Source organism: Pseudophryne corroboree, chromosome 3 (genome assembly GCF_028390025.1).
Source record: "Pseudophryne corroboree isolate aPseCor3 chromosome 3, aPseCor3.hap2, whole genome shotgun sequence".
NCBI lineage: Eukaryota > Metazoa > Chordata > Amphibia > Anura > Myobatrachidae > Pseudophryne > Pseudophryne corroboree.
Window position 1 is genome coordinate 427,441,674 of NC_086446.1, and position 19,636 is coordinate 427,461,309.

The window sequence follows — 19,636 nt, forward strand, 5'->3', positions numbered from 1 at the left end:
GTGCGAGGCCAGGAAGGCCCCTATAGAGGAATTTCAACTGGGTTGTTTCCTGCATTTCCTGCAAACAGGACTGTCTATGGGCCTAAAATTAGGGTCCATTAAGGTTCAAATTTCGGCCCTGTCGATTTTCTTCCAGAAAGAACTGGCTTCAGATCCTGAAGTTCAGACGTTTGTCAAGGGGGTACTGCATATACAGCCTCCTTTTGTGCCTCCAGTGGCACCTTGGGATCTCAATGTAGTTTTGGGGTTCCTAAAATCACATTGGTTTGAACCACTCACCACTGTGGACTTAAAATATCTCACATGGAAAGTGGTAATGCTGTTGGCCCTGGCTTCAGCCAGGCGTGTCTCAGAATTGGCGGCTTTATCCTATAAAAGCCCTTACCTAATTTTTCATACGGACAGGGCAGAATTTAGGACTCGTCCTCAATTCCTCCCTAAGGTGGTTTCAGCGTTTCACTTGAACCAGCCTATTGTGGTACCTGCGGCTACTAGGGACTTGGAGGACTCCAAGTTGCTGGACGTAGTCAGGGCCCTGAAAATATATGTTTCCAGGACGGCTGGAGTCAGAAAATCTGACTCGCTGTTTATCCTGTATGCACCCAACAAGCTGGGTGCTCCTGCTTCTAAGCAGACTATTGCTCGTTGGATTTGTAGTACAATTCAGCTTGCACATTCTGTGGCAGGCCTGCCACAGCCAAAATCTGTAAAAGCCCATTCCACAAGGAAGGTGGGCTCATCTTGGGCGGCTGCCCGAGGGGTCTCGGCTTTACAACTTTGCCGAGCAGCTACTTGGTCAGGGGCAAACACGTTTGCTAAATTCTACAAATTTGATACCCTGGCTGAGGAGGACCTGGAGTTCTCTCATTCGGTGCTGCAGAGTCATCCGCACTCTCCCGCCCGTTTGGGAGCTTTGGTATAATCCCCATGGTCCTTACGGAGTTCCCAGCATCCACTAGGACGTCAGAGAAAATAAGAATTTACTTACCGATAATTCTATTTCTCGTAGTCCGTAGTGGATGCTAGGCGCCCATCCCAAGTGCGGATTGTCTGCAATACTTGTACATAGTTATTGTTACAAAAATCGGGTTATTATTGTTGTGAGCCATCTTTTCAGAGGCTCCTCTGTTATCATGCTGTTAACTGGGTTCAGATCACAGGTTGTACGGTGTGATTGGTGTGGCTGGTATGAGTCTTACCCGGGATTCAAAATCCTTCCTTATTGTGTACGCTCGTCCGGGCACAGTATCCTAACTGAGGCTTGGAGGAGGGTCATAGGGGGAGGAGCCAGTGCACACCAGGTAGTCCTAAAGCTTTACTTTTGTGCCCAGTCTCCTGCGGAGCCGCTATTCCCCATGGTCCTTACGGAGTTCCCAGCATCCACTACGGACTACGAGAAATAGAATTATCGGTAAGTAAATTCTTATTTTAATTCACCCACATTTTGAAGTGGTATGTTTTTTGATCACTTGTTTTTATATTTGCAGCACCAGTTTATGAGGTTGTGTCAGGGTGATTTATGAATGTTTTATGGATGGTGGTTTTTTCACTACCAGTAGTGTTTTATTATATATGGGTTGTGTAACTCTTTTTCACGCCCACATACATATGCACTTTTTTCATTCAGAAATATCCAGCATAGCACCTTTTTTCAATGACCCGTCCGTGATTCCCTGCAGGTCCGTTCACTCATTTGGGTTGTTTGTTTTGCAGGGTTGCCGCGGCAACGTGGCCGGGACCCGCTACGTCACTTCCGGTGGAAGAGTCCTGCTCGTGGAGACGGACGCCGGGCCCGGGACACGGCGGCAGCGGCAACCAGCGGGGGATGGTCTTGAGGGGTGAGTGCACCTATAAATGTTGGTTTATTTGCATAGGGGGGTTATCCTGATGAAGGGGCTACGGGCCCCGAAACGTTGATGTGATGTAACTGCAGTTTGTTCACTAAATTTTTTTTTGCACTTTCAAAGCCTCTGAGTGCCGCCTTCTTTATATGGGTTATTGATGGAGGTGGAAACCTCATAGGATGGCACCTGAGCCAGAAAGCCCTTGGAGGCCTTCCGAGTGCCGACCACTACATGGACATTTATTTATTTTTATATTTATATATATATATATATATCTCCCAAATGGACGGGCACTCTCCTTGCTAGTATCACTGACCTCGGTGCCTTCTGGGGTGATGATGCAGAGTTCCAAAAAAGGCAGCGGCACTCGAGGGTTTTGAAAATAGACAAACTTGTATTCAAAGACAATTACATAAAGCCGACGTTTCGGGGCTCACATGCCCCTTTGTCAAGGTGTGTAACAAGAGTGAGGTGTACAAACATACCTTATATCCCGGAGAAGCCCGCCAGTGCACAGTGCGCGGCCGGAGACGTGACGAGCCCGTCTTACTTCCGGTCGCGGCGTGATGACATCATTGCTGGCGCGTCTGTTGCGGTGGTAACCAAGACGCTATTGCTCTATGTGATGAACAATGCCGTGACACGTACAGTGCCTATAACAGACGTGTGTGTGAGAGAGTGGAGAAGTTGTAACCGCATCACCTTGGAGACCCTCCACCAATAGAATACATGATTAAACAACACAGATCTGGGTCATAACTGTACTTTAACGAATATAAGGTCCAGACATTAATGGATACTGGTCACACTGTAGCTCGTGGATTACATGGGTCGGGAGTCAAAATCTAAAGGCCGCTCCCATAACTGTCTAACAAACCTGACCCAACAGGCTCTGTTTGATGAAGCAGGTTTGCGCTTGTGTTAATGGTACCCATGACTAAATGGGTATAAACAAGACCTTTATGGTGTATACATATGAACCCCTGATGGGTAATGGTACCAGCGCCAATATCCATTGTGTCTGGTAAAGGCCCAAAATGTGTTCCCCCTTATACTCATAAAAGGGACATGCATGTTGTCAAGAGTTGCTAATGCGAGGTGCAGGGAGAACTGGCTACAGGCAATTGCAGGGAAAACAGGGAAAAACAGGAGGAGGAAAGGAGGAGGGGGGAGGGGTGGCAGGGTGGTGGGGGAGGGGAAGGGGGGCGGGAGAAGGGGGTTGTGGGGAGGGAAAGGGAGGGGTGGAACGGGAGGAAAGAAGGAGTGGGATGGAAGGAACAAGGACAAGGGATGGGCAGGACATGCGTGCAGTCCTTCACAGGCTCATATGAAAATGTTCCAGGAAAACTTCTCGTTCAGTCCCCCTGGACTGATAGTTCCTAGTTCATAAATCCATTTGGACTCAATATGAAGTAACTTGCGATCTCTGTCCCCTCCTCGTATACTTCGCGGTACGTGGTCTATAATCTGGTGCTTGATGTCGTTCAATGAGTGGCCCATAAGAGCAAAATGTCTTGCCACGGGTTGTTCTGAGGGCTTGCCCATCAGAGACTGCTTGATCGCGGATCTGTGGAGGGCCATCCTCTCTCTGAAAGTTCTAATGGATTTGCCCACGTATACTAAGTGGCATGGGCAGGTAAGAATATATACGATATGCGTGGTCGTGCAGGTCACAACATGCTTAATTTGAAAAATCCTCTCTTTGTGGGGATGTTTGAAGGTAGACCCTACTATCATGTTGTTGCAAGTGGTGCATTTAGGGCACCTGTAGCACCCCGGTGCTTTGGTGAGAAAGTTGGATGGCCTTTGTATCTCATTCTGGAATCCCGTGATGTCCGAGTGCACGATGGTGTCCCTTATGCTCTTGCCTCTGGAGAAGCAAAGCATGGGGCGTTTTTCTTTAAACACTGGAAGTTTCTTGTCTGAGGCCACTATGGGCCATAAGGCCCTTGCTGCTCTCTGGATCACCGGGCTAGCAGTGTTAAAGGTATTGACGAATGGAATAACCGCTTTAGATTTCCGCGTCACCGGTCTCAGTAGGGTTTCTCTGGGAATGTCCATGACCTCTTTTTTCTGTAGTTGCAATTTCCGATGGTCATATCCCGTTGGGCAAATTTGCTCACCATATTCTCTAGTTCTTGATCCAAACTGGATCGGTCACTGATGATCCTGGAAGCCCTTATCATTTGCGATCTGGGGAGTCCATCCTTGAGGGGTTTCGGATGATGGCTGTTGGCCCTCAATAGGACATTCTTGTCCGTAGGTTTTGAATACAGACTAGTGTTTAATATGCCATCCTTGATTGTTATCCTTACATCCAAGTAGTTGAGGGACTCCCTACTGGTGGTGTAGGTGTATTTGATGGTAGAGGGTCTCTCATTAGCGTCTTTCATGAGTTGTTCAAACTTTATGGTTTCTCCAGTCCAGAGCAAGAACAAATCGTCAATATATCTGACGAACATCAGGATATGTTGGGCTATGGCCCTGTCGTCGAAAAACACTGACTGCTCCTCTTGAAACATAAAGACGTTGGCGAACGATGGGGAGACGTTGCTCCCCATCGCACACCCGGTCCTCTGACGAAAAAATCTGCCGTTGAACATGAAAAAATTCCTCTCCAATGTCAACGTGAGGAGTTGCATGAAGAGACCGATGTCAAGGGTGTCCATCTTCTCTCTAACAAGAAACTCTTTCATCACCTGTAGGCCTTCTGTGTGCGGGATGCTCGTATATAGGCTCTTAACGTCGATCACGCACATTAGAGTCTCTGGGGGAACCTGTCCAATGCCGTTGATACGCTCTAAAAAGCTGGTGGTATCCTTAATGTAATTGTGGTGCTTAACTATCAACGGTTGCAGGATCCCATCAAGGAATATCGAAATGGGTTGAAAGATGGAGTCCCTTGCAGCGATTATCGGTCTGCCCGGTGGTGCTGTGGCGCTCTTGTGGATCTTGGGTACCACAAAAAAGATCGGCACCAGTGGATGATCCTGTTTGAGAACTTCACACATACTTCCGGATAATAGCCCATTCGCTTTGGCCTGATCCAAAAGGAGCGCCAATTCATGTTGATATTCGACGGTCGGGTCATGCATCAATTCCTCATACGTGTCGGGCTCCGCCAGTTGTCCCTCAATTTCTTTGATGTAATCAGAGAGGTTGAGGATGACCAATCCTCCCCCCTTGTCTGCTGGACGAAAGATGACATCACGGTATGCCCCCAGTTGTCTAAGAGCCGCCTGTTCGGCCCTGGTGAGGTTCCGGTGTACTGTCGGTGAGGCTGCTGTATATTTGATGACCGAGTCGTCCAAGAGTCTTGTGAACGATAGGATGGAGGGGTTGGTTGATGGGGGGTCAAAAGTTGATTTATGCCGAGTGTGATAAAATTTGTCAAGTGTTGACTCACTTGTTTTGTCCTGTATATTGGAATTTTGAAAATGTTCCTGCAATCTCAGCTTCCGCGAGAAGCGATGCAGATCGACTTGCCACTGAAAACTATTAAACGGGTTTGTCGGTACGAATGAAAGACCCTTCTCCAGAACTCTCAGTTCTATATCCGAGAAGGATCTATCAGACAAATTGAAGATTAGGGATTCTTGTTGGCCGTGCGCCCTTTTGATCCGCGCGCACTGCTTACCCCGGCGGGTGGGCGTCCCCTTCTGCCTTTCTCTACGGGGGTTTCCACGGGTGTCCCTAAAGGGACTGACTGCGCCCTGGATGACCCCTCTGAGTCTAAGACGGCACTCTCACTGTCGCTGTTGGACGTGCCGGCGGTGTATGATTTCTGCTCCCGTCTTCGTCGCCAGCTTTGTCTGCCTTTAGGGTTATAGGTGGTATTTTGACCCCCTTCTCCTCCCATCAGCCATCTGTATACCTTATTAAGGTCATAGTCTTCCTTGACTATCTGATGTTTATTGCGCTTAAATTTAATGAGGTCTCTTCTATATTCCTCACATTGCTTTTGTAGTTTCATGAGCCAATCATGATTGGAGTCAGCCTGCAGGACGGACTTGTGTTCAGACTCAATCTTGGTGATCTTATCCCTAGTGTGCCTTAATTCTCGGCCCGCCTCCTCCACCACTAGCAGGATCAGGTCGAGGCTGCACTTGTTGAGTATGCCAACCCATTTTTTGCAGAACTCTGGGTTGTACCGACCAATGGTGGGGACGTTCCTCACTCTGAACCCCCTGGGTATCAGTTTTTCACGGTGGTACTCCGACAGTGAAATTCCATGTAGTAGGTAGTCGCATTCGCGACGCTTCAGCTTCAGCAATTGATGGTATACATCCTCTATTCCCCCTGCACATTCCGTTGCTCCTAGTTTCTCCTTGAATCGGAGGCGTTCCGCGTCATCGTCCGTAAAGCTGAACGATTCTCCCAAAACCGATTGCATCCCTCTGCACCCTGGTATATCATCATCATGTCTCGGGGTGGATGAAGTCTCCATGTTTGGTGAATGTGGATACTCCTGTAGAAAGTGCTGGTGCAATTGAAAAAGTGGTCAAAACGATGTGTGTGACTGGAAAACTCCACCAGGTCAAAGGGTGCGGCAGAATACTCTATGGTTGAAAAAGTCTCAAAGGGGGGGAGGTGCCTCGACCCCTGCTGGCAGGCAGGTATTACCTGCTCTCGCCAAAATGTATATATCTCCCAAATGGACTGGCACTCTCCTTGCTAGTATCACTGACCTCGGTGCCTTCTGGGGTGATGATGCAGAGTTCCAAAAAAGGCAGCGGCACTCGAGGGTTTTGAAAATAGACAAACTTGTATTCAAAGACAATTACATAAAGCCGACGTTTCGGGGCTCACATGCCCCTTTGTCAAGGTGTGTAACAAGAGTGAGGTGTACAAACATACCTTATATCCCGGAGAAGCCCGCCAGTGCACAGTGCGCGGCCGGAGACGTGACGAGCCCGTCTTACTTCCGGTCGCGGCGTGATGACATCATTGCTGGCGCGTCTGTTGCGGTGGTAACCAAGACGCTATTGCTCAATGTGATGAACAATGCCGTGACACGTACAGTGCCTATAACAGACGTGTGTGTGAGAGAGTGGAGAAGTTGTAACTGCATCACCTTGGAGACCCTCCACCAATAGAATACATGATTAAACAACACAGATCTGGGTCATAACTGTACTTTAACGAATATAAGGTCCAGACATTAATGGATACTGGTCACACTGTAGCTCGTGGATTACATGGGTCGGGAGTCAAAATCTAAAGGCCGCTCCCATAACTGTCTAACAAACCTGACCCAACAGACTCTGTTTGATGAAGCAGGTTTGCGCTTGTGTTAATGGTACCCATGACTAAATGGGTATAAACAAGACCTTTATGGTGTATACATATGAACCCCTGATGGGTAATGGTACCAGCGCCAATATCCATTGTGTCTGGTAAAGGCCCAAAATGTGTTCCCCCTTATACTCATAAAAGGGACATGCATGTTGTCAAGAGTTGCTAATGCGAGGAGACAAGGGGGGAGGATTGGTCATCCTCAACCTCTCTGATTACATCAAAGAAATTGAGGGACAACTGGCGGAGCCCGACATGTATGAGGAATTGATGCATGACCCGACCGTCGAATATCAACATGAATTGGCGCTCCTTTTGGATCAGGCCAAAGCGAATGGGCTATTATCCGGAAGAATGTGTGAAGTTCTCAAACAGGATCATCCACTGGTGCCGATCTTTTTTGTGGTACCCAAGATCCACAAGAGCGCCACAGCACCACCGGGCAGACCGATAATCGCTGCAAGGGACTCCATCTTTCAACCCATTTCGATATTCCTTGATGGGATCCTGCAACCGTTGATAGTAAGGATACCACCAGCTTTTTAGAGCGTATCAACGGCATTGGACAGGTTCCCCCAGAGACTCTAATGTGCGTGATCGACGTTAAGAGCCTATATACGAGCATCCCGCACACAGAAGGCCTACAGGTGATGAAAGAGTTTCTTGTTAGAGAGAAGATGGACACCCTTGACATCGGTCTCTTCATGCAACTCCTCACGTTGACATTGGAGAGGAATTTTTTCATGTTCAACGGCAGATTTTTTCGTCAGAGGACCGGGTGTGCGATGGGGAGCAACGTCTCCCCATCGTTCGCCAACGTCTTTATGTTTCAAGAGGAGCAGTCAGTGTTTTTCGACGACAGGGCCATAGCCCAACATATCCTGATGTTCGTCAGATATATTGACGATTTGTTCTTGCTCTGGACTGGAGAAACCATAAAGTTTGAACAACTCATGAAAGACGCTAATGAGAGACCCTCTACCATCAAATACACCTACACCACCAGTAGGGAGTCCCTCAACTACTTGGATGTAAGGATAACAATCAAGGATGGCATATTAAACACTAGTCTGTATTCAAAACCTACGGACAAGAATGTCCTATTGAGGGCCAACAGCCATCATCCGAAACCCCTCAAGGATGGACTCCCCAGATCGCAAATGATAAGGGCTTCCAGGATCATCAGTGACCGATCCAGTTTGGATCAAGAACTAGAGAATATGGTGAGCAAATTTGCCCAACGGGATATGACCATCGGAAATTGCAACTACAGAAAAAAGAGGTCATGGACATTCCCAGAGAAACCCTACTGAGACCGGTGACGCGGAAATCTAAAGCGGTTATTCCATTCGTCAATACCTTTAACACTGCTAGCCCGGTGATCTAGAGAGCAGCAAGGGCCTTATGGCCCATAGTGGCCTCAGACAAGAAACTTCCAGTGTTTTAAGAAAAACGCCCCATGCTTTGCTTCTCCAGAGGCAAGAGCATAAGGGACACCATCGTGCACTCGGACATCACGGGATTCCAGAATGAGATACAAAGGCCATCCAACTTTCTCACCAAAGCACCGGGGTGCTACAGGTGCCCTAAATGCACCACTTGCAACAACATGATAGTAGGGTCTACCTTCAAACATCCCCACAAAGAGAGGATTTTTCAAATTAAGCATGTTGTGACCTGCACGACCACGCATATCGTATATATTCTTACCTGCCCATGCCACTTGGTGTACGTGGGCAAATCCATTAGAACTTTCAGAGAGAGGATGGCCCTCCACAGATCCGCGATCAAGCAGTCTCTGATGGGCAAGCCCTCAGAACAACCCGTGGCAAGACATTTTGCTCTTATGGGCCACTCATTGAACGACATCAAGCACCAGATTATAGACCACGTACCGCGAAGTATACGAGGAGGGGACAGAGATCGCAAGTTACTTCATATTGAGTCCAAATGGATTTATGAACTAGGAACTATCAGTCCAGGGGGACTGAACGAGAAGTTTTCCTGGAACATTTTCATATGAGCCTGTGAAGGACTGCACGCATGTCCTGCCCATCCCTTGTCCTTGTTCCTTCCATCCCACTCCTTCTTTCCTCCCGTTCCACCCCTCCCTTTCCCTCCCCACAACCCCCTTCTCCCGCCCCCCTTCCCCTCCCCCACCACCCTGCCACCCCTCCTCCTTTCCTCCTCCTGTTTTTCCCTGTTTTCCCTGCAATTGCCTGTAGCCAGTTCTCCCTGCACCTCGCATTAGCAACTCTTGACAACATGCATGTCCCTTTTATGAGTATAAGGGGGAACACATTTTGGGCCTTTACCAGACACAATGGATATTGGCGCTGGTACCATTACCCATCAGGGGTTCATATGTATACACCATAAAGGTCTTGTTTATACCCATTTAGTCATGGGTACCATTAACACAAGCGCAAACCTGCTTCATCAAACAGAGTCTGTTGGGTCAGGTTTGTTAGACAGTTATGGGCGCGGCCTTTAGATTTTGACTCCCGACCCATGTAATCCACGAGCTACAGTGTGACCAGTATCCATTAATGTCTGGACCTTATATTCGTTAAAGTACAGTTATGACCCAGATCTGTGTTGTTTAATCATGTATTCTATTGGTGGAGGGTCTCCAAGGTGATGCGGTTACAACTTCTCCACTCTCTCACACACACGTCTGTTATAGGCACTGTACGTGTCACGGCATTGTTCATCACATTGAGCAATAGCGTCTTGGTTACCACCGCAACAGACGCGCCAGCAATGATGTCATCACGCCGCGACCGGAAGTAAGACGGGCTCGTCACGTCTCCGGCCGCGCACTGTGCACTGGCGGGCTTCTCCGGGATATAAGGTATGTTTGTACACCTCACTCTTGTTACACACCTTGACAAAGGGGCATGTGAGCCCCGAAACGTCGGCTTTATGTAATTGTCTTTGAATACAAGTTTGTCTATTTTCAAAACCCTCGAGTGCCGCTGCCTTTTTTGGAACTATATATATATATATATATATATATATATATATATATATATATAGTATATAAACATGTATAATTATCTCACTGTATAGACAGACTCGTCTAAAGCCGGGCATAAACTATACAATTATCTGGCAGATATAATCTGGCAGGGGATCCGGTCTCTAGGTCGACCACTATTGGTCGACAGTAACTAGATTGACAAGGTCTCTAGGTCGACATGTTCTAAGTTGACAGGTCAAAAGGTCAACATGAGTTTTCTCTTACGTCCTAGAGGATGCTGGGGACTCCGTAAGGACCATGGGGTATAGACGGACTCTGCAGGAGATAGGGCACCTAAAAAGAACTTTGACTATGGGTGTGCACTGGCTCCTCCCTCTATGCCCCCCCTCCAGACCTCAGTTAGATTCTGTGCCCAGAGGAGAAAGGGTACAATGCAGAGAGCTCTCCAGAGTTTTCTGTTTTGAAGAATTTGTTAGGTTTTTTATTTTCAGGGAGTCCTGTTGGCAACAGGCTCCCTGCATCGTGGAACTGAGGAGAGAGAAGCAGAGCTGGCTTGTCAAGTTGGGCACTGTTTCTAAGGCTACTGGACACCATTGGCTCCAGAGGGAGTCGGAACACAGGTCTCACCTGGGGTTCGTACAGGAGCCGCGCCGCCGTCCTCCTCACAGATGCCGAAGATAGAAGCCAGGTGAGTATGAGAAGGCAAAGAAGACATCAGGCGGCAGAAGACATCAGATCTTCATGAGGTAAGCGCGCAGCGGTATGCTGCGCGCCATTGCTCCCAGTACACACACACAAGCAGGCACTGAAGGGTGCAGGGCGCAGGGGGGGGCGCCCTGGGCAGCAAGTTTCCTCATTTTTTGGCAATATAAAGCAGGATTAGGCTGTGGGACAGTAAATCCTAAAATCCCCCGCCATTTTTTATATAGAATTACTGGGACCGAAGCCTGCCGTCGGGGGGGCGGGGCTTGATCCTCAGCACTAACTAGCGCCATTTTCTCCACAGAAACTGCATGAGATACGCTGGCTCCCTGATCTCTCCCCTGCTGAACTTCACAGGCTGGAAAAAAGAGGAGGGGGGCACTTTGGCGACGCAGTGAGTGGGAATTAAGGTTATATATATAAAAAGCGCTATCTGGTCATATATATTCCAGTGTTTTTAAGCGCTGGGTGTGTGCTGGCATACTCTCTCTCTGTCTCTCCTAAGGGCCTGGTTGGGGTTTTGTCCCCTTATAGGTTAATCCCTGTGTGTGTGGGGTGTCGGTACGTGTGTGTCGACATGTCTGAGTCGGAAGGCTTCTCCAAGGAGGAGGTGGAGCAAATGAGTGGTGTGTCCCCGTCGGTTGTGCCGACTCAGGATTGGATGGACATGTGGCATATGTTGAATGCAAGTGTGGCATCTTTACATAAAAGGCTTGATAAGGCTGAATTAGGGGGGACATCAGGGGGTCAATCCTCGGATTGGACCGACTCACAGGGCCCGTCGGGGTCTCAAAAGCGTTCCTTACCACAAGACACTACTACCGACACGGATTCTGATTCCAGTGTCGACTATGACGAAGTAAAATTGCACCCTAGGGTGACTAAAACCATTCAGTGTATGATTGTGGCAATAAGGGATGTGTTGCATATTGAGGATGAACCTTCGGTCCCCGACACAAAGGTACACATGTTTAAGGGAAAGAAACAGATTATTAATTTTCCCACATCTCATGAATTAAATGATTTCTTTGGAAAAGCTTGGGAGACTCCGGAAAAGAGACCGCAGATACCCAAAAGAATTTATATGGCATACCCCTTCCCTAAACAGGACAGGGAGATTTGGGAATCACTCCCCACTGTGGACAAGGCCCTGACGCGCTTGTCCAAGAAAGTGGCGCTACCGTCTCCTGACACAGCGGCCCTTAAGGACCCTGCAGATCGCAGGCAAGAAACTACCTTAAAGTGTATTTATTCTCATACGGGTGCTGTGCTAAGACCGACAATTGCGTTGGCATGGGTGTGTAGCGCAATTGCAGCTTGGACAGATGAGCTGACAGATCACTTTGATAATATGGATAATGATACTATATTCTTAACTCTAGCCCATATAAAAGACGCAGTCTTATTTATGAGGGATGCTCAAAGGGACATTGGATTGCTAGCTTCTAGGGCCAATGCCATGTCTATCTCGGTGAGAAGATCCTTATGGACTCTCCAATGGACGGGTGATGCGGATTCCAAAAAACATATGGAAGTACTACCCTATAAGGGAGATGTATTGTTTGGGGATGGGCTGACGGACCTGGTTTCCACAGCTACAGCAGGTAAATCAAATTTTTTACCATATATTCCCCAACAGCAAAAGAAAGTACCACCCTATCAGATGCAGTCCTTTCGGTCGCACAAGTCCAGAAGAGGTCGGGGATCCTCTTTCCTTGCCAGAGGTAAGGGCAGAGGCAAAAGAGCACCTGCTTCGGCAGGTGCCCAGGAACAAAAGTCCTTCCCGGCTGCTCCAAAACCCACAGCAGTCCGCACCGGTGGGGGCATGTCTTCGATTTTTCAGTCAGGCCTGGGTCAGATCAGACCTGAATCCCTGGGTGTTGGAAATAGTTTCCCAGGGTTACAAACTGGAATTCGAGGAGGTGCCCCCGCGCCGATTTTTCAAATCGGCCCTACCGGGTTCCACATCGGAAAGGGATGTAGTGTTAGTTGCAATTCAAACGCTGTGTATGCAGCAAGTGATAATCAAGGTTCCCCTGCACCAGCAGGGAAGAGGTTACTACTCAACCCTATTTGTGGTCCCGAAACCGGACGGTTCGGTCAGACCTATTTTGAATCTGAAATCCCTAAACCTGTACATAAAAAGATTCAAATTCAAAATGGAATCACTCAGAGCGATAATAGCCAACATGGAGGAGGGGGAGTTTATGGTGTCTCTGGACATAAAGGATGCGTACCTTCATGTCCCCATATATCCCCCCCATCAGGAATACCTGAGATTCGCTGTACAGGATTGTCATTACCAATTTCAGACGTTGCCGTTTGGACTTTCCACGGCCCCGAGGATTTTCACCAAGATAATGGCGGAAATGATGGTGGTCCTGCGCAAGCATGGAGTCACAATTATCCCATACTTGGACGATCTCCTGATAAAAGCGAGATCAAGAGAGAAATTGCTGAGCAGTGTGGCGTTCTCTCTGAGAGTGCTCCAGCAACACGGTTGGATTCTAAATCTACCGAAGTCACAGTTGATTCCGACAACTCGACTACCGTTCCTAGGTATGATACTGGATACGGAACAAATGAAGGTCTTCCTCCCAATAGAGAAAGCCCAGGACATCCAGAACATGGTCAGAGACCTGCAGAAACCAAAAAGGGTGTCAGTTCACCAATGCACTCGAGTTCTGGGAAAAATGGTGGCGGCCTACGAGGCCATTCCCTTCGGAAGGTTCCATGCAAGGACTTTTCAATGGGACCTTCTGGACAAGTGGTCCGGGTCCCATCTGCACTTACATCGGAAAATAACTCTGTCCCCAGGAGCCAGAGTGTCTCTACTGTGGTGGTTGCAAAGTGCTCACCTGCTGGAGGGTCGCAGGTTCGGAATTCAGGATTGGATCCTGGTTACCACGGACGCGAGCCTCTGAGGATGGGGAGAGGTCACACAAGGAAAAAATTTTCAGGGACTTTGATCGGACCAGGAGTCCTGTCTACACATCAATGTGTTGGAACTCGGGGCCATTTACAACGGCCTTCGACAAGCGGAGAGTCTTCTTCGAAACCTACCGGTTCTGATTCAATCATAACACGTCTTTGGGGAACTCCTCAAAAAGACATGATGGCGTCACGCCTCAACAAAAAACTTCGGCGGTATTGTGCCAGGTCTCGGGACCCTCAGGCAGTGGCTGTAGACGCTCTAATAACACCGTGGGTGTTCAAATCTGTCTACGTGTTTCCTCCTCTTCCTCTCATCACAAAAGTGTTGAGGATCATAAGGCAAAGAAAAGTACAGACGATACTCGTTGTCCCAGAATGGCCTCGAAGGGCCTGGTACTCAGATCTGCAAGAGATGCTCACAGGAGATCCCTGGCCTCTTCCTCTGAGGGAAGACCTGTTGCAACAGGGGCCCTGTGTATTTCAAGACTTACCGCTGTTACGTTTGACGGCATGGCGGTTGAACGCTGAATCCTAGCGAAAAAGGGGATTCCGGAAGAGGTCATCCCTACTTTAATAAAGGCTAGGAAGAAGGTGACGGTTAAGCATTATCACCGTATCTGGCGAAAGTATGTGTCTTGGTGTGAAACCAAGAATGCACCTACGGAAGATTTTCATCTGGGTCGTTTTCTCCACTTCCTACAGACAGGAGTGGATATGGGCCTGAAATTAGGCTCTGTTAAGGTACAGATTTCGGCCCTCTCGATTTTCTTTCAGAAGGAGTTGGCTTCCAGAAGTCCAGACGTTTGTAAAGGGAGTACTGCACATCCAGCCTCCTTTTGTGCCTCCAGTGGCACCGTGGGACCTCAACGTGGTGTTGCAGTTCCTAAAATCACACTGGTTTGAACCGCTTAACAAGGTTGAGTTGAAATTTCTCACCTGTAAGGTGGTCATGATTTGGGTGTGGTGTGTTCAATCTGCAATCTAATTTGCAGTGTAAAAATAAAGCAGCCAGTATTTACCCTGCACAGAAATAAAATAACCCACCCAAATCTAACTCTATCTGCACATGTTATAACTGCCTCCCCTGCAGTGCACATGGTTTTGCCCAACTGCTAAAAAAAATCCTGGTGCGATCAACTTGGAATTACCCCCTTGGACCGTTGCTGGTATTGTTCATACGGTTAACTGGTTTTGTATGATCTAGGTTAAGTGGTATGCTTGGTGTGGGCTGGTATGAATCTTGCCCTTGGATTTCTAAATCCTGCCTTGTAGTGTCCATCTCCTCTGGGCACAGGTCTCTAACTGAGGTCTGGAGGAGGGGCATAGAGGGAGGAGCCAGTGCACACCCATAGTCAAAGTTCTTTTTAGGTGCCCTATCTCCTGCGGAGCCCGTCTATACCCCATGGTCCTTACGGAGTCCCCAGCATCCTCTACGGACTAGGAGAAATAGATTTACCGGTAGGTTTAAAATCTTATTTTTCACAATATTTTTTATTTATTTTTACCTTTTTCATACTTAATGATCCACGCGGACTACAATTGGGAATAGTAACATGTGCCGAGCGCAGCGAGGCACCTTGCCCGAAGCATGGCGAGTGAAGCGGTGCACTAATTGGGGATTCCGATCACTGTACGGAGAAAACTACACCAAAAAAACATAAAAAACTCATGTCGACCTAGAGACCCTGTCGACTTAGTTACTGTCGACCTTGCATACCACACCCATCTGGCAGACCATCTGTCAAATCTGGCTGGTTGGAATGAAAATGTGTTAATGTATTTTATTATATTGTCATGTCATATAAGATTTCCTCCAGCCTCCCAGCAGCCTCCCCGTTGGCAGGATAGTATTAGATAAATCGTATGCAGTTTTTTTTTTTTTTTTTTTTGCATACGATGTATCTTTTACTTTCCCATCCATTTACTGCAGGATCCGACATGTAACGAGTGCAGCACTCGTGATATGTCGGATCTAGGGGGATCCGATCCGATGCACGCGGGAACGCGCATCGGATCGGGGTAAAAGCACACTGAAAATGCCCGATTTCACCCAATATATTGTGCCGAATGCCCGAATTGGGCTGAAATCGGGCATTATCGGTCTAGTGTATATGGGTGCAAATGACAATCGATCATTTGCTCCCAAATGATGGTAAATGGACAAAAGTGATCATTCGGACAAATTGGTAAAACAAAACCGATTTAACTAATTTATCGGACCATTTTTGTCTGTCTTCCAGTGTTTGGGAGCAAGTGGTCGACTGTCATTTGCTCCCATACATTACCACATTTTTGCAACCTCGGTCCTGAAGTACCCCCCAACAGTTCATGTTTTCCAGGTCACCTAGCAGTTGAACAGGTGTATTCATTACTCACTGACACATTATAAAAGACCCACAGGTGGAGCTAATTATTTCGCTTGCAAACCTGTGAGGAGATCTGGAAAACATGAACTGTTGGGGGTACTTGAGGACCACGATTGAGAACCACTGGTTTAAAACAACAAAATGTGTTTGGAAACTTCGCAATTAAGCAGCACTGCCACATCCCCAGTGTGCTTTGTTAATTCTGGCAGATCGCACTCCTGAAATCAGGGGACTGTTATTACTGAGGCTAGCCACTCACACTTTTATATACGAATCTGGTGTACTTTCAGCTTTCAGTATTTTGATTTAGCAGGCAGATTGGTTTTCCAGCACATAAACTTTTGCAATATGGTGTCAGGTATATGCTTGGCTTGATCTATAGGTGGTTTGACAGAAGATTGTAAAATGCTGTCTCACTTATGATTCTTGCAAATAAACTTTTGACTCGTTTTGTCAGGTTTGGTGTGAATTACCGGCGGTTGGGATGCCAGTGATCACATGACCGACAGCGGCATCCTAATATCGGAGGGGGACATCGTAGATCCCGACATTGGTGGGGGGAAAGTATTTTTACCCTCCCCACCCTAACTCTCCAGGAGGGGGCGGCTAAGGCGAACCTTTTGAGTGTGGTGGCCAGGGCTAACAACCCTCCCTAGTGCCCAACACACCACCACCCTGATACTTTCCTTCGGAATGTCTACTGTCGGTGTTCTGCGGCCGATCTCCTGAGTGGTGTCAGGATTCCGTCATCGGTCATATGACCGCTGGCATTATGTCTCTGTAAACAGATTTTTAATGTATGAATTACCTTCAACATATGTGTGCATGTAGGACTGTGGGAGGAAGACCATTGTGGGGAGAACATACAAACTCCACACCGTAAAGTTATGTTTTAATATATTAAGTCTGTTTATAAAGCCTAAAACATTGAATCAAAAATGAACTGTACTTTTATTTCTGACCTAGTACAATCCTCTTATTTGTACAAGCTGATCATGTGTCCGATCTTACAGCATTGCATGGACAGTTCAGTTTGTGCCAATCACTGACTACTGTTGTGTCTCAGGAATAAATGCAGGATGTGTAAACAAGGATGTAGCTCTCTAGTGAGCAGTTGTTAGGGAGATGACAGCACTGGGCCTATTTCCGTAGTGAACGTTTAGTCTAGAGCTGCCCTAGTGACACAAAATGCTTTGCAATGTCACACATCTCATTTAAACTAGACCTTTTCATGAATACACAATACATCTGAACTGTACATTGAAATTAGGAGGGTTGCATTTTCTGAGTATGTTTGAATAAGTCTTTCTTATTATATCCCGTAACATCATACTGTACATTTTGAAGGCAATGTAAGCTGGGGGGTTTTTTGCCAATCGATTTGCATCTGCTCACTCGCTGTGTAATTTTTTTTATAACATTAGCCTACAGATGCTGCTGACACATCTATCAATAATCCATACAGAACCAGTAATGACAGTAACCACTTATTTTCTTGCATTGCAGCTGTCGAGTAAAATTAAGTAAATAAATAATTATTTTTAAAGTTGTTACACCCTAGTATTGAAAAGTGTGAATCCAACAGGGCTTGTAAATGGCTTGCTCTTGCAAAGTGTGAGTGTAAATTGTGTTATGCTAGAATTTCCCCAGTTCTTACTGCACAGAGTGTAATGCAGTTTTAGCCCAGTCCCTTGTTCAGCAAATTTATGGCAGAATGTTTTCCTTAATTTATACCCAAGCTACATCTTTGCAACAAAGCATCTCTGCGACATGAAGCGCTGTTATTTTCTTCATACATATAGTGGTTAATTCCTTGAGACTTGTGAACCGTTCTCACGCCAAAATCGCACCGCAATTCAATTGCTTTTTTTTTTTCCTGAGGAATGTTTTTTTTTTTTTTGGGGGGGGGGGTGCACCCGTCCTGTGTAGGTGAAAGGTAGGGCAAATCTTTAAATAAAGATAAAAATGTTGGGACACAGGGTTATTCAGACCCGATCGCTCGCTGCACTTTCTCACAGCGCAGCGATCGGGTCAGAACTGCGCTGGCGCATGCCATCCGTCGTTGCCCTCTCAATCGCCTCTGAGGCAGAGGCGGTTGCTGGGTGGGAGGGGGCTGGACGGACCGTTGGGGGGTGGGCGGGCTGCGGCAGCTGCGTGACGTCACACACGGCAGCTGCGGGCCGGGGAGCGACAAGTAGCTCCCGGCCAGCACGCTAAAGCTGCACTGGTAGGGAGCTACTCTTGAAGTGCAAAGGCATTGCCGCTGTGCGATGCCTTTGCACTTCTGCGAGGGGAGCTGGCACTGGCATGCGGGGCGGACTAGCCCTGTGCTGGGCGTCCCCCCGCATGTCTGAGTGCCTGATCGTAGCTGAGCTAAATTTAGCACAGCTACGATCAACTCGGAGTGACCCCCACAGTGCAGAACCTCTGGTACAGTACCCACTCCAAATGAATAAGCATTGGAGGGGTTTAAATAGCACAATTTAACCAATAAAGACGGCAATTTTCAGGTGAATTCCTCTAATAAGCTCAATAAAGGATTAAATGATATGGGACATGTATGTAAAGATGTTGTATTGACCGGAGAAGGGTTTCAGAACTAGCAGATGAGTGGTAAAAGTGGTTATTGCAACTTTTTACAAAATGGTATTAAAACACTGAAAAATCACTTTAGATTTTTCTGTGCCCCAAAAGGCTGGAAAGACTCTTTAATTTGATGGGGGGAAAAAAACATTTGCTTGATATCATTTTTCCATCATTAAAAAAAATGCAAAAATAAGTAATGTAACACCTTTTACAAACCTCCAGTACTTTCCTTATGTCCACCCTACGGTATGGTCCTGTCATCTTCATTGACACTTTTTTGTAGTCCAGGATGCACTTCTCCCAGGTCACTTTTTGTGGAAAATGTGCACAATCTCGCCACGAGTACCACAAATTGGCATTTGTAATTGAATCTCGCATTTCTGAGGTACGCGCATTCGCATTATGTATGCAGGTTTCATATTACAAACTCATCGTAGTCATGCTCCCCGCTGTACGGTGACTGTAATCTTGGTTTTGTATAGTAGGGCCATGTCTATGATGACGCAAATATGTCACAGTGCCATGACCCCCAAAACACCCCACGCTGAACTGACCTGGCTGTCCCTCTGGATGCAGTAAGTATGACATTAGGTAGTGTAAGCCATTTGCTGGCCTGGACCCATACTGATAAAAGTATAGATGTCTAGAATGCCAGATAAGGCTTTGTGTCACAGTTAATCTGCTCTGGTTCCTGTGAATAATCAATTAATGGATTGAATGCAAGTAAGCCAGGATGATGGTGGCTATCCGGTTTGTGACATTAGCAATGATATATCATACTTGGAGAAAGTCCAGCCAGCAGGACTTTTACTTGAAATGTATACTATCTGTTCCTCTACTGTAATGTAGAACACTTGTAATATGTTTTAATGCATTATTATTCATTTATAATGCATTTTATGTTTTGTGTAATTACAATGCTATTT

At 47.1% G+C, this 19,636-nt stretch overlaps 1 protein-coding gene across 5 annotated transcripts in view; it reads left to right on the forward strand.

Moving 5' to 3' along the window:
- The window catches only part of DLGAP4 (DLG associated protein 4), a 420,667-nt gene that overhangs the window by 311,922 nt on the left and 89,109 nt on the right, over positions 1-19,636 (forward strand). Inside the window, exon 1 of one of the 5 annotated variants that reach the window (XM_063960321.1) lies at positions 1,747-1,838. The exons of the other annotated variants lie outside the window; for them this stretch is intronic. Coding sequence (XP_063816391.1) covers positions 1,826-1,838 — 13 coding nt within the window. The 5' untranslated portion in view covers positions 1,747-1,825. Of the gene's footprint in view, positions 1-1,746; positions 1,839-19,636 lie in introns of those variants that run through there. 5 annotated transcript variants of the gene reach the window in all.